This window comes from Prionailurus bengalensis, chromosome A1 (assembly GCF_016509475.1).
Source record: "Prionailurus bengalensis isolate Pbe53 chromosome A1, Fcat_Pben_1.1_paternal_pri, whole genome shotgun sequence".
Classification (NCBI taxonomy): Eukaryota; Metazoa; Chordata; class Mammalia; order Carnivora; family Felidae; genus Prionailurus; species Prionailurus bengalensis.
The window spans coordinates 67,342,937-67,357,195 of NC_057343.1; the positions used below are offsets into that span (position 1 = coordinate 67,342,937).

The 14,259-nt window shown below is 42.6% G+C and overlaps 1 protein-coding gene across 1 annotated transcript in view; it reads right to left on the reverse strand.

The window, feature by feature from the left end:
* Positions 1 to 14,259, reverse strand: part of ABCC4 (ATP binding cassette subfamily C member 4) — a 264,370-nt gene that overhangs the window by 12,128 nt on the left and 237,983 nt on the right. Inside the window, exons 28-30 of the mRNA XM_043581644.1 lie at positions 11,154 to 11,326; positions 10,618 to 10,723; positions 1,657 to 1,791 (exon numbers count right to left, since the gene is read on the reverse strand). Coding sequence (XP_043437579.1) covers positions 1,657 to 1,791; positions 10,618 to 10,723; positions 11,154 to 11,326 — 414 coding nt within the window. The remainder of the gene's footprint in view (positions 1 to 1,656; positions 1,792 to 10,617; positions 10,724 to 11,153; positions 11,327 to 14,259) is intronic.

Consider the following 14,259-nt stretch of genomic DNA (forward strand, 5'->3'; position numbering starts at 1 on the left):
TTCTCAGCTCTTGGGTTTATTATACTGGGGATATCTAAGAAATACATCTGACACGTTTGTTAGTCCCCAGCACGATACTGCGGGCACACATACACATTTACCGAATGGTTTTTGAGGATGAAGCAGCATTTGAAGAAATGTTCTACGAACAGTGGCAGTGATAGCTCTTTATTTCTGAGTTGGAGGGATGAGACGAAACAGTGACAGAAGAGAACTTAAGCTGTGTTTTGGATAAATTTCTCACACACAAGGGCTGTTAGATACTGGGACAGATTTTCTCCTGTTGTCTTTAATAGATACTTAAGATATTACACAAGTAATTTTCTCTTGCAGTGAAAATCTGGGAAATGCAGAAAAGGATGAACAGAAAAATGCACCTATGATTATAATGCCCAGGGAGAAATAGTTCTGATGGGGAGCTTCAAGACTACTGATCCCATGCCATCCCAACCACACACCTCAAGGGGCAAGAACACCTGACTTCCCTTTCTTCCTTCCATCAAGCCAACTCCCACCTTGTATCAGAAAGAGTTACAGGTGGCTGCAGGACATTGGCTAAGTCCCTTAAGCCAGGCCGCAGTTTTCACATCACACGTGTAGAATGAGAAAATACATTACTTATTGGAAAGATACCAGATAATCTGAATGTTTTTTTTTAATTTATTTTTTAACATATGAAATTTATTGTCAAATTGGTTTCCATACAACACCCAGTGCTCATCCCAAAAGATGCCCTCTTCAATACCCTTCACCCACCCTCCCCTCCCTCCCACCCCCGAATCTGAATGTTATTCACTGAACATCAGCACCACGTACAGTGCTTAGTACTTGCACATACATCATCTCTGTGAAAATGCTTTGCACATCTCCAAGCACCACTCAGACTATAGCGTTAAGGTGGCAGAGATTCTTTTTTTTTTTTTTAATTTTAATGTTTATTTTTGGGAGAGTGAGCATGAGCCTGGCGCCCCAAGGTAACATAGATTCTTGATCATCCCAATGACCGTTTCATCATCTAGAAGGCAGAGGAAGCACAAGGGGGTAACTAGGCCTTCTTCTAAACCACCACGAATTAGGGAGAAACCTGGGCAAGAAGCGTATCATGTGGTTTTCTTTGCAAATTATAAAACAGAAAAGCAACCTACACATTTCCCTGCTAGATATTTCTAGACCCAATGGACAACATCCCACATTCTTTTTTTCTCAAACTCTCAAAATTTCCTGGATGTGCCTTGACCGTATTTGCAACTCAAATGTGAGCGCCGATTAGAATGAAATGTAACGGGCCTGCAAAATGTGGAAGTTCTGTGCCACATGAGAATCTGAAAGCATGGAGTTCAACATGTGACATCTCTCTAGAATCAGATCTCTCGCTCCTCTTGGGCACAGGTGCTTGCGCCCCGCAGCGCCCCCACGTGCCTGTGCACGCGAGCATGCGCACCTGGGGCACCCCCACTCCCCCACCGATTCTGCCCATTCTCAGCAGACCTGACTTCAACCTGGGACGTGTTGTTAAGACCCAGTCGTGAAGCGTTGTCTCCGAAGGCTTATAATTGAGAAGGGCACAGGGTGCTTGTTAGAGCACCCCTCGTGCCAGATTGCGAGGAGTGAAGGGCTGAGATGAGCTTTAATTACCGCTCCTCACGGCCCGCTTACCTGTTTTGCTGTTTCGATGAGGGCAGCGGCTTCTGCCTGGCCCAGCTGCTGCACCATCTTGTAAAACAGGCTCTCTTCATTCTGCAGCAAAACATACGGTTCATCATATTCTTTCAGTCTTCCTGAATCCAAAACCTGTTAATCAGCAGAAAGAAACCCATTAGCACACAATGTTTTGCAGTAACATATTATAAGCCAGACAATATTTCGGAAAGGGGCCGGAGAAGGAGAATAGAGAGAATCCATTTGGGTGGTAGGCCTGCCTGGTGTTTAAACGGTTTGATTACCCTGTTTTACTAGGCAGACAAAGGCCTAGCCCGACCTTTTATTATTATAATGTTATAGGAAAGGAAGAAAATGAAAGTTTTAGACTATGATTATGGGCACTCAGCAGTCCTGTGGCGTTTTATATTCTGCCAAAGGCTTTTGGGGTTGTTATTAGTGCTTTTAGCTCTCAGACTCTGAGCTTTGAGGGTTATTTATACATACATTCAGAGTTGGGAAATTTCTTGATTTAGGAAAATCAAACTCAATTTATGAAAAAGTAGGGTGATGTCATCCAGGCCAGATGGCAGTGACCTGAGAGCAAATTAGCTGCTAAGCTGGTCTGACAGAATCTGAGCAATATCTGGAAAAGGAGTAAATGCTTCTGGAATTTCTTTAGGGTCCTGGAATATGTCAGCTGGTAAGAGGGGACAAAATACCCGTCAGCGAGATTAAGGTGCATCCTGAAGTTGGCTTTGGTGGGAGCTTATTATTCTGGGAGTGAAAGGCTGGCTAAAAGAGCTGCTCCCTAAGCAGCTTTAGCATAATTGCTCTGCACAGAAGAAATCTCTAGAAATCCAATTTTCTCTCTGGATAAGACTAAAGAAGTAATTAAGAAATTGAGCTCCAAATTCCAGCGATCATGGCCTGCACAGCACACGGGGGCAGCCCAATCTCAATTGTAGAGGATCTGAGTATCTGTTTGCACAAGTATCTTTCCTGCTTCCTTTTCTCTCTTTCTTCGGCTGCCTGCCTTTCAAGCCATTTTATTGCTCATTAATATGTCCACTAATTGGAAATTGAAAGGGAGAGGAAGGGGCTCTTAACTCTGCATTTCTACTTATTAGTAGCTCTGGTTAATGGTTTGGGAGGGAAGAAAAGAGTCTGAAACCATTGGCCCAGATGATGTACCTAGGAAAACAGTTCTGATGTTAAGTGGTACTTAGTTCTTCATTTAGGCTGTATTTAGAGTAAATTTATCTTAAGGGAATATGCTGAAACTCTTAAGCCGGACACAGGCTGTTTGTCCACATCTAGGTATTGCAGTTAATTCTGTCCCGTGGTATTTAATCGGAAACATTTATTAAGTCTCATAACGGGCATTTTCCTGTTAATCTTTTGTTTACTACTGTGAATCACTGCTAAGGGCAGCTTTCTCAAAAGAGTTCAAGAATAATTGAATCTGTCACATCCACATAATAATTAAAACGTCCTATAATTTGGCATCCAATTTAGATGCCCCAAATGTGTAATTTTACTTAAGCATAGCATTACAGAGCATAGCCACTCCTCCTGATGTTGAAGAAGAAGAAAAAAACCAATTTTAAAATACAGGTTTCTCTCATGCTGAAGACTAAGTAAATAAGCGAATCAAATTACTTCATACAATGAAGAACCTGATATTCTGCAAAAGCAACAACTTTTAAAAATCACCAGAGCTGGTGGAAAAGGAGTTCTCCAACTATCAAGACTGTATGTAATTTTTAATGGAATGGAACTATTTACTGATATTTCGTCCTTGCCCAACTTCCTACTTTACTCAAATTTGAATGAACAGCACATTTTTCCATTTTCTCTCCTACCATCTGAAAACACACAAATGCCACTAGATGAACAGTTCTCAGAACTGACCAGTGTCTGAAAAGGCAGAGCCAGAAAAAAATTAATGCTCTTAAAAAGCAATAGAGTTAACAATATAAATGACCAAAAGATTTATTTTGGTCAAAATACTTTGAGCCTTATGAGTATTAAATATAAATGCAATTTAACAAAGAATGACTACCTTAATATTTTAGAAAGTTACCTCATAACTAAAATAGTGGTCTTTTGAATTTGGAAAAGAAGAAAATAGCTGTGGATTGAACACTCATTGTACTACATGCTTTGTAGACATTGCTGTTAATTCTCAAGGTACACAGGGTACATAATGTCCTTCCTTCCTCCCTCCCTCCCTCCCTTCCACCCACCACCTATTTATCATTTTTTCCTTCTTAACCTCCATTCTCCCATCCATCCATCCAGGAAATACTGACACCTAATATCAAAGCACTGTTTTAAGAATAGGAGATTCAAAGATGAGCAAGATACATTCTGTCCAGAAATTCACAACCAGAGATGAAGACTGAGGGTGCAGAAGTGTTAAGTAACTTAGCTGAGGCTACGGAATCAGTAGATGGCAGAAGTGGGGTTCAAATACAGGTCCGAACCCCTATTCTTTCCATGTGCATTCCCAGAGAAAGACATTTAGATTATTTATTATCAGATACAATATAAGGGAGATGAAAATTTTAACTTCAATTTTCTTTTTTTCCCCTAATGTTTGAGACAGAGAGAGAGAGAGAGAGTGCGCATGCACAAATGTGGGAGGGGTGGATAGACAGACACAGAATCTGAAGCAGGCTCCAGGCTCTGAGCTGTCGGCACAGACCCCCAGTGTGGGGCTTGAACTCACGAGCTGTGAGATCATGACCAGAGCTGAAATTGGATGCTTAACCGACTGAGCCACCCAGGCGCCCCTAACTTCAATTTTCTAAGATACCTTTCTATATGTATAATACCTTACATTAACTTTGTATAACTTAAGAAAATATGCCTATAAATGTAAACATTCCCCACTGCATTTTTATTATACTTGGGGCTCACATTATTTACTGTGTGCCTGGTAGACACTCACAGAAAAAGAAAACCAATTTTATTAAACTTTCAGGATTAATAAAGAACAAGTAATATGTGGCAAAAACACATTTGAGGAAAATAAGTAAACTTTCATTAATTCCTGAATTTGTTGAGCAAACATTTATCGCATACTTAAGTGCATTCGTGTCATCATGACAGATGCTGGGGAAGAGGCACAAGAGAGTTAAGCCACAGCCCCTGACATTCGGGAGCCTGTACTAAGAGAGAGAAGAAAGACTGCCAGTGTCTATACTGCAAGAAGAAAAAAAAAAAGCACTGGCAGAAACAAGAGTGTGGAGCCGCCAGGACTCAGGCCAGGCGCTACAGAGCCCCTCGGGGCGCAGACTGAGGAAAGTCCTGGAACAGAACTGTACACATTTTGCCTTTACATTTACTGGTTTGAGCAAAGATTCCAGGTCTTTTATGATAACTGCACACAAAGCAACTCCAATTTTTAAAAAATGTTTATTTAGTTTGAGACAGCGAGCAAGCACACACATGCTCACACACAAGCAGGGGAGGGACAGGGAGAGAAGGAGACAGAGAATTCCAAGCTGGCTCCACACTGTCAGCGCAGAGCCCAACACGGGGCTAGACCTCAGGAGATCTCACGAACCTTGAGATCATGACCTGAGCCAAAATCAAGAGTCGGACGCTTAACCGACTGAGCCACACAGGCGCCCCTCCAAATTTTCTTTATGTACAGAAAAATAGGTATAATTTTGAGTTTTTATCTTTAACATCTTCCATAACTGTAAGAAAAGGCTCCTGTGATCTCCCGCTGCGCCCCCTATAACCCAAGTTAAACTACAAATGAAACCACACATTCAAACTGGTGTGAGAGCAATCCTATGGTGCCAGGATCTCTCCAGGAACGCCAACCTCAAATCACTCGCGCGCTCTCGCTGGTTAAGGAAAAATCCATTATATTGGATGAGTCAGTCAGTTACATAAACTCCATAAAGATGTGCTTATCAGGCCTGTGTATCTGCAGATATGGCAGGGAGCTATCCTAGATATAAAAATTAAATGGACCCATTGCAAAATAATCTAATCCATTTTAAACACCAGGATGTTGTATCAGTGATGGTGGGGTGGCTGCAGGGAGAGGCGGGTGTGGAGGGGGTGTGCAGGACAGGGTGGAAGAAACCTGACAACAGGAAAGAGATGCCTGGAAGTTTTCGATCGGCAATAAGCAACAGAGGCAGATCCCACTTAACAGCAAGCAGAGTGGGAAGATCTGAGTTTCAGACATCTGCTTTAGGTGGCCTGGAGACAAAGGGGCATAGGGACAGTTCTCCAAGCTTGGGAGTTGGGTTGGGTCCCTCACCGGTAAGGTGGATGGCTGTGAGGTTCTGTGATAAGATACGGTGGCAAGTGTTACTCAAAACCCTTTCTTAGGTCTTGAAATGGTCAGTCATTGGGACTTGGGGAAGATAAAGGCCAGGTCACAGCGACTGCCACAGCGGCTCCCCAAATTCCTGCTATTGTATGGAAGCACACACCTCCTTTCCCAAAGTATTTCTTCTTCCGGATTGTGCTTTCAACCTTCATGTTAGTTATTTTTCCCTCTGAAAACATGAGTGGAAATCTCCTGGTGTATTTTTTTTAAGGAGCTTTTCTCTTCTGTGACGTTCTGAGATACAGGCTTATCAAAAGTTCCATGAAGGTGAAAAATTGAATTTAAATAAAACTCCAGGTAGCTCTGAGGTGTGTTTGTGCTCTCCCAGGTGGGTATGGGACAGCAGTGTGTGGGTTTGATTTCTCTGGGGAAAACTCTACTGAAAAGAGGCTTGAGTTTAGGATGAGAGGTAAAGATTAGAAAACTGTAAGGTGGCTCATAAGCAGAGAGGTGGAATCTGGGTGTCTCAGCCCCGGCTCTCCTTCTCCAGACCCCCTAAGTCCTGGGAGTGAAAATGCTGAGCAGAGACACAGTGTTGTTACACCAGCTGTATGTCTGCCGGTGTTTCCTTCGCTGCTGCTGCCAGGGAGAATCCGGGGGTGCAGTGAGGACTGAGGGGACACAGAGACGAGAGCAAAACGCTGTGCCACTGGCTGAAGAGACAGCAGGTCACAAGTAACCAGCTAATCCTAAAACTACAGGGAAGAGCTGTCTTTAACGCAGAGACAGTGGTGAGTATTAGGAGAAAGAGGATTTCTAATTTGTCTGTCTTGCTCCACTGTTTTGTGGCAACTGAGCAAATGAGGAAGATTAAATTAGCTGTCATTATGACTACATCATGTTTAATAAAGTTAAAATTGAGAGAACATCTTTGTAAAATAGAATTCTAAGCCTAACACATTAATGGTGCTTAATGAACCAAAACTGGGTAAATCCCTTTGGAGAGCCAACACATAAACAAAGCTATTAATTAGGTCACAGTTGTTTCCCAACAAGCCTTTTGTTTGATTTACTTACAGTAAACAAAACCATATCCATACGTCTTTGTGCAGAAGTATTCACCAGTGCAACAAAATGTAATTATTACACCGTGAGCACGTGCAATTACACGACTTTACGATGACAAGGCTGTGGTTATGCCCTTCATTAGCATCCGTCACTTCCCCAGCCCCTCTGTGAGCGACCGCCACCCTCTGGAGCAGGAGGCCTTGCCGCTGAGTGACTCGTCTTTATGTCCCTAAAGCTTTCAGAATAACAGAACAGATGATCACTTGCTTTTGGAAAGGAAATGGGTATTTCTAAAGCCAGCAAGAAAAAAAAAAGATTGCTCCAAAAATCAAAGGTTCAAGAAGGAACATTATTTATGGTGTTTTGCTAGATTAAAAGCCAACTAGTAATCAAAAGTTCTAGAATAAAACAGAAAGCTTCTCCCTGGAGTGGATGGAACACAGAGGACGATTCCCCGACGATGAACTAGGGAATGCGTGCCACTTGGATCCCCTGAGGTCTGATCCTGCCATTCCCTGTCAAAGGAGTCAGCAAACCAAAACCAGCTCTGACCAAGATGTAAGCAGGTGGCCAAGTTCACCTGCCTGTGATGTCCCTGATGAGCTCTCAGCGGGTGGTGGGGGGGGGTTGGGGTGCCTGGACTGAAGGTCCCTCATCACTGGAGCTGGGAGTGGGAGCAGCAGCCCCACAGGAACACGCAGAGCCCACCATGGAAAGTAAGGTCCTTCCCAGCAATGGTCACGGACTCTAAAAGGAACCCTGTGCTTCCTGTCTCCAAACTGACTTCTCCCTCAGTCTCCCCAGCTCCTCCAAATCTCAGGCCCCTTCCCTCACACCCCAGGCTCCGCCCATCACACCGTCGTTTATCTGCCCTTAATCCAACCATCTCACCATTTCCACTGCTGGCGCCTTAGTCTAAGCCACCAACATCCAGCTGAACCAAAAGACAACCGACAGTTTTAATAAGCGATTTTAACTCTCTCTTTAAGGAAAGAAAGAGAACACAGCAGGGCCAGGTTCGAAAGGACGGGAGGGGCTGTAAACTGCTTTGCAAAACAACATTAAGGATTTGGACAAAGACCCCTGGCCCAGAGAGAAAAATCTGAGCTTCTTGAAATTTATCAGGAGATACTCATACGGGAAGCATTAAACACACAGACATACTTTGCTAACGGCAATAAGGCGCACTGGTTAAGGGGATACTCAAGCTCACATGTGTGGGTCAAATGCTGATGGGTAATGCAAATGGGTAAGGCTTAGGAATGACCAAAAACAAGATTTAGGAATGACCAGCTGACGAGTCTGTCAAATTCTGTCCTTCTCTGCTGTTTCCCTAAACGATCCCGCATTCCAAGGTGGCAGTACTTCTAAGAATGAGATGGTAAAAAGAAACTACTACCACCAAAATGTTGTAATACCAAAACCTCGGAATAAATCTATATGGTACATTTAGGAGCAAAGGTTTGATGTGAAGGTGCTCTTCACTAAGCTGGAGATCAAGCCAGCTTTCTGCCACTGCAACCAAAGCCTGGCAAAGCACTGCAAACAGGGAAAATTCTAGCATCATTCACTTACTGCGGAAAAAGGAGGCTTCTGGGGACAATCTGTGAAATACAAAGCCGAGAGACAAGAACAAAGTGACAGGTAGCAAGTAGAAATCAAAGGTTATTTTTCCAGTTTCCATTCAAAAGGAAGGAATAAGGATGCTACCAATGCCACACAACGTTTCTGGAATCTAAGAGTCACTGTCCTGCCATCATGGAATGTCACATGGTCACTCACAGAAGTCTGCTGGAGTGGCTTGCTTCCTAGTTCTAGGTGTCCTAGTCCACACCAGCCATGCTGCCTGAAGCCTACAGCATCCCTTTGGTTGGGAACACCCAGCTCCTGTCGTCAACCTCGTCGGGGCTCATTCCTGCACATGTTTAGGCCTGGGGAGCGCCAAGGTTGAAGGCACCGCTTCACTGTGGAGAGTCCGGTTATCTTCTCACTGCCCCCACTGATGATCCCGTCTGACAATGCATGTGAAACGGGGTGGGAGGGAATATTCCAGAAACTGCCCAAAGAGTCAAAAGGGACAGCTCTGTTTTCACTGGACATAAGGAAGCTTGGATATTACTGCTTATTACTGATTACGAACCTGTTTAGTGCAGATCATCAAAAACCTGGTTTACCCTATCTGTTGCCTCTCACACGCTGTGTAGGCCTTCTTTATTTACTTTCTCACCACTAATCAAAGCACCACCGGATACTGTCGTGTCTGGTAACAACAGTCAGCATCCATGAGACAGGTGAAAATCAGCCTGTTGCCATGGATTGGGAATTACCCTGAAAATAATACGTGCATTCCTTGGGCTTATTTGTAGCCAAAGGGTTTTCCTTTGAGGCATGGCCTCCTTATCATTTCATAAAACCACATCCTAAGATAACTGAAACTGAGCAAGCAAAAGAGGGAAAAGAGAAGAAAAAATATAGGAGGATAGGGTGAGAGAAAAGGGAGGGAGGAAAAAAGAAAAGGAAGGAAGGACTGAATTACTAAGAAAGAAAAAGCCAATCAAACCTGGTAGATACTGGACAGATTTCCAGAGACCAAAGCTTAAAGCCTGCCTTGTGTGTAGTCCCTGGCTGTGCTGTGTAAGAGACCTGCTGCTTGGTCACCTAGTCTCAGCCCCAGACCCACCATTTTTTCTACACTCTCAGCTCATTTGCTTTCTGCAAACCACATTCCAGAGAGCTTTGGCCGGCTGGTGCTCTGTTGGGTTCCACCAGCAGGGGGCACTTGGGGAAGGGGATGTTGAAGGTGAGACACAGAGCAAATGGTCGCCATGGCCTATGTTGCTCCTGCAACATCACCTGGGGCCCGGGACCTGGCACCACCCCCCTTCTTCCATTAGAACACACATTGAGAACTAGTCTCACTGTAGTCCCTCACAAATGTAACCAGCGGCTGGGCAGTGACTCTCCTTGGAGGTCTGAGCATGAGTCTTCAGGGTCTTTCCTCTGAGTTCTCAGGTCTAGAGATCTGTCTTGGGGCTCAGTACCTGCTTCCTAAAATCATTATCCCAGTTTTTCTCTTCCACTTTTCCAGCCTTCCAATTCCTACACTAAATCCTTTCTGTTGAAATACTTTGTGTTTCTGACTACGGCTTCTCCCTTCACAGACTCCCCTTTGTCAGTGCATCTTGTAAATATCCTGACAGACAAGAAATTCTGCAAGTTACCCAATAACATCCTGGCAGCCTAAATGAAACAGTAACTTTTTGATTAAGAGAATCCAAAATACTGAAACAACTGTGACATGGTCAGAAGTACTATTTTACCCCTCTGTAAGAAGAGGCCAGATCTTGAATTTGAAAGATTTTCATGGTTGGCCATCTTAAAGGAAAAGGACAATTCAAATAAACTTTTAATACGCAAATATGAAATCATTAGTTTATTTAATAGCACATTCTGAAGGTATAGTTAAGTACCTGAGTCACTATCAGGAATGAGAGGAAAAATTAACAGAAAAGGAACTTATCAGAGGTTTCTATCAGGTTGTATAAGGAAGGTTAAGCTGAAAAACTGAACATAAATGGAAAAAACTGGAAAGTCACAGGTGAGGGTCTTACCATTATCTTGTCGCTGTCAATAATGGTGTTCAACCTGTGTGCAATGGTCAGCACAGTGCACTGGGCAAATTTCTCACGGATTTTTTTTTGTATTAACTCGTCAGTTCTGGAACCAAAAAAGTTGGATTTAGTTCAGTAAAGATAGGAGAAGCAGACTTAAGCCCTAAAACAATCATGACATATTCATAATGTTTTTAAAAATCAAAAACATGAGATAGTTCTTAAAAAACTGAGTATAAGAAAACCTATTCAGAAGTTTCCTGTTTTGCATATGACGATGTTAAATATGCTTCCCTCCACTTGCTTGAAACTATCAAGAGTAGCACTGAGGAAATCTAGCTGTCTTAGGATGCCTAATAATATCGTTATCACCGTATAACTTCTTTTTGGTTTCTTCCTGCTTTCCAAAATTAACATTACCAATGATACCTTTGGGACAAAGAGAGTACCTGGAAACATTTCTCAGCATCATTAAATGTTTCCCATTTACACATTTAAAGTTTGGATTCCAAGGTTCATGGGCCCCAGTTCTGTACCTCACATCCACATTCGCCGTTGCTTCATCAATGATCAATATTCGATTTTTCCTGAGGATGGCTCTCGCGAGGCATACCAACTGCCTCTGTCCGACACTGAAGTTCGATCCTGATTCTGCTAATTGGGTGTCCAATTTGCCAGGAAGATCTTCGATGCATTCTTTAAGCTGCACCTGTGGATGCAGAAAGAAGGACTTCTTTCTAAACAAAGTAGTACTGACATAGACAAGCCCACTAGATACAAGAGCTCTGAAGTTCTAGTTCTTCTTACACATCTTATATGTCCAGTCACGTGAATGGGAGAGTTACTTCTAATTACTGTCTACTTAAAGATGGTTGTGTCAACTCAGGCCAGAACTATTCTCTGACTTAGGAGCACATGGATTTTTTTATTTCTTTTATTTTATTTAAAAAAATTGTTTTTAATGTTTTTATTTATTTTTGAGACAAAGAGAGACAGAGCATGAGCAGGGGAGGAGCAGAGAGGGAGACACAGAATCTAAAGCAGGCTCCAGGCTCTGTGCTGTCAGCACAGAGCCCGACACGGGGCTCGAACTCACAGACTGTGAGATCATGACCTGAGCTGAAGTTGGATGCTAACTGTCTGAGCCACCCAGGTGCCCCTGTTTATTTTTAATTATTTTGTTTTATTTTTTTAAAAATTTAGGTTTATTTATTTTGAGAGAGAGAGAGAGAACCCGCAAGCAGGGTAGAGACAGAGAGAGGAGCAGAGACAGAGAGAATCCCAAGCAGGCTTCCTACTGTCAACACAGAGCCCGGAGTGGGGTTCAAACTCACAAACTGTGAGATCATGATCTGTGCTGAGACCAAGAGTCAGAAGCCCAACCGACTGAACCACTCAGGTGCCCCAGGAGCACAAGCTTAATGGGAATCAAGACTCTTCTCTGTTGCCATCAGCAGGCACCATCTGTTCATGCATTGAGAAATATGTACTATGTTAAATAATGCTATTCTCAAAGAAAAGTAAAATATGGAATAATTAATAATGTTCCTTCATAATTTTTAGATAAAAGGTAACAAAGAATTTACAAAGACAAAAAGCAAAAAACAGTGGTTGCTTGGGGCAGAGGGTTAACTGTAAACAGAGAAGAGGGAATTTGGGGATGGTGACAGAAATGTCCTAACACTGGATTGCTATGATGATTAACTACAAATTTACCAAAATCACTGAATCATACTTATAATGAGGGGATTTTCTGGCATATAAAATTATTTCTCAATAAAGTTCGTGAAAAGAAATCATCTCAGTGTCCCCCATCCCTGCCACATGATGCCCACGAGGAACCTCCCCCTTGGGATTAATTAAGGAAATCGCTCAAAAAATGAAGCCATTTTTCTCAATGTAGTCTAAACATTTAAAAAAGTTAAAAGGGGGCACCTGGGTGGCTCAGTCAGTTAAGTGGCCGACTTTGGCTCAGGTCATGATCTCATGGTCCGTGAGTTCGAGCCCCGTGTCAGGCTCTGTGCTGACAGCTCAGAGCCTGGAGCCTGTTTTGGATTCTGTGTCTCCCTCTCTCTGACCCTCCCCCGTTCATGCTCTGTCTCTCTCTGTCTCAAAAATAAATAAACGTTAAAAAAAAAATCATTTAAAAAAGTTAAAAGGAGGGGCGCCTGGGTGGCACAGTCGGTTAAGCGTCCGACTTCAGCCAGGTCACGATCTCGCAGTCCGGGAGTTCGAGCCCCGCGTCAGGCTCTGGGCTGATGGCTCAGAGCCTGGAGCCAGTTTCCGATTCTGTGTCTCCCTCTCTCTCTGCCCCTCCCCCATTCATGCTCTGTCTCTCTCTGTCCCAAAAATAAATAAACGTTGAAAAAAAAAATTAAAAAAAAAAAAAAAGTTAAAAGGATTGTTACGGTTGAGTCAAGCTTCCCAAAATACATTTTGTATAGGAGTTAGTACACTAAAGAGAAGAAAAAAAAATTTTAATTATTGCAAGAAGCAAGGTTCTCTAAAGGTATAATCTTGTCAGTACTTTACCATTTTGGAAGGTTTTAAAATTAAAAAAAAAAATTCAAACAATGGCAAACCACAGCTCATATATTAGCAAATCTGGAACCTATTTGGGGGATGGCTCTTTCCCAAATTTAATCCATTCTGCTAGACCAGTCAAGTTCATTTACTTCAATCTCGTAAATGTTTTGCAGTGAATGAAAACTCATGAAAAATAGGGCACAACATCACATCTTATTTCCCCCAGACTATGAGTTTAGATAGTGCTTATATTAATCTATCTTCATAAAACTGTAAGTTCCAAAAAACAAACTTTTATTTTAAAACACCAAAGATAAACTGAAACCACACAGTGGTAGAGCTCAGCTCAATGAATACTCATTTGGGAAAATTTTAACAAGACCAAACTCAGGCTCCACTAGGGAGTTAAAGAACAGAGAGTAAATACGTTTCAAATTAAGAGACCAACGGATGAAAGGGTGATGGCCAATAAGCAGGGACACAGAACTACAATGTCAAATGACAAAACACAAGGGTGAGTGAGCAGTGTTTTTACAACATCCTAAATGCTGAAAGTACTTCTGTGAATGGGATTATTGTGCTTTTGATCAAAGTCCAATCCCCAGAAATGGGCAATGTGAGTTAGGATTAAATACAGTATTGGTACCCAGCATTAGCATGAAAGGTACATAAAATCTAAAGAGGAAGATCTGGGTGGTGGGGGCCAGTCCTTGCACTGAGAATTATGAAGTGGAAGATGTCCCTTTAGTCAACCTCTTCCACTACAAGTAGGAGGGCTCATGGGTGATTCTTTTTATGACACCCATTCATCAATCTATAGCCCAGGTGATGGAACTGACCAAGGCTTTTATCAGCTCTGCCTTCTGAGCTGACTTTTGTAATACTTGTATAAGCCTGACTTTGAAGAAAGAACCTCATGCTTGCTCCTGACTCAGATGACAGCTCACCACTAGTCTGGTTTTTGATCCTCTTTTGGGTTGCCCATATCTGCCTGAAGAAGAATAAACAGGTTTCCCAGAAAACAGGCTTTTCTGAGACACACATTTCTTCATTTATGAATCAGGGTTGATTATAAGAATGATACAAACATGAAGGCCCTCTGTAGTGTTTTCACAC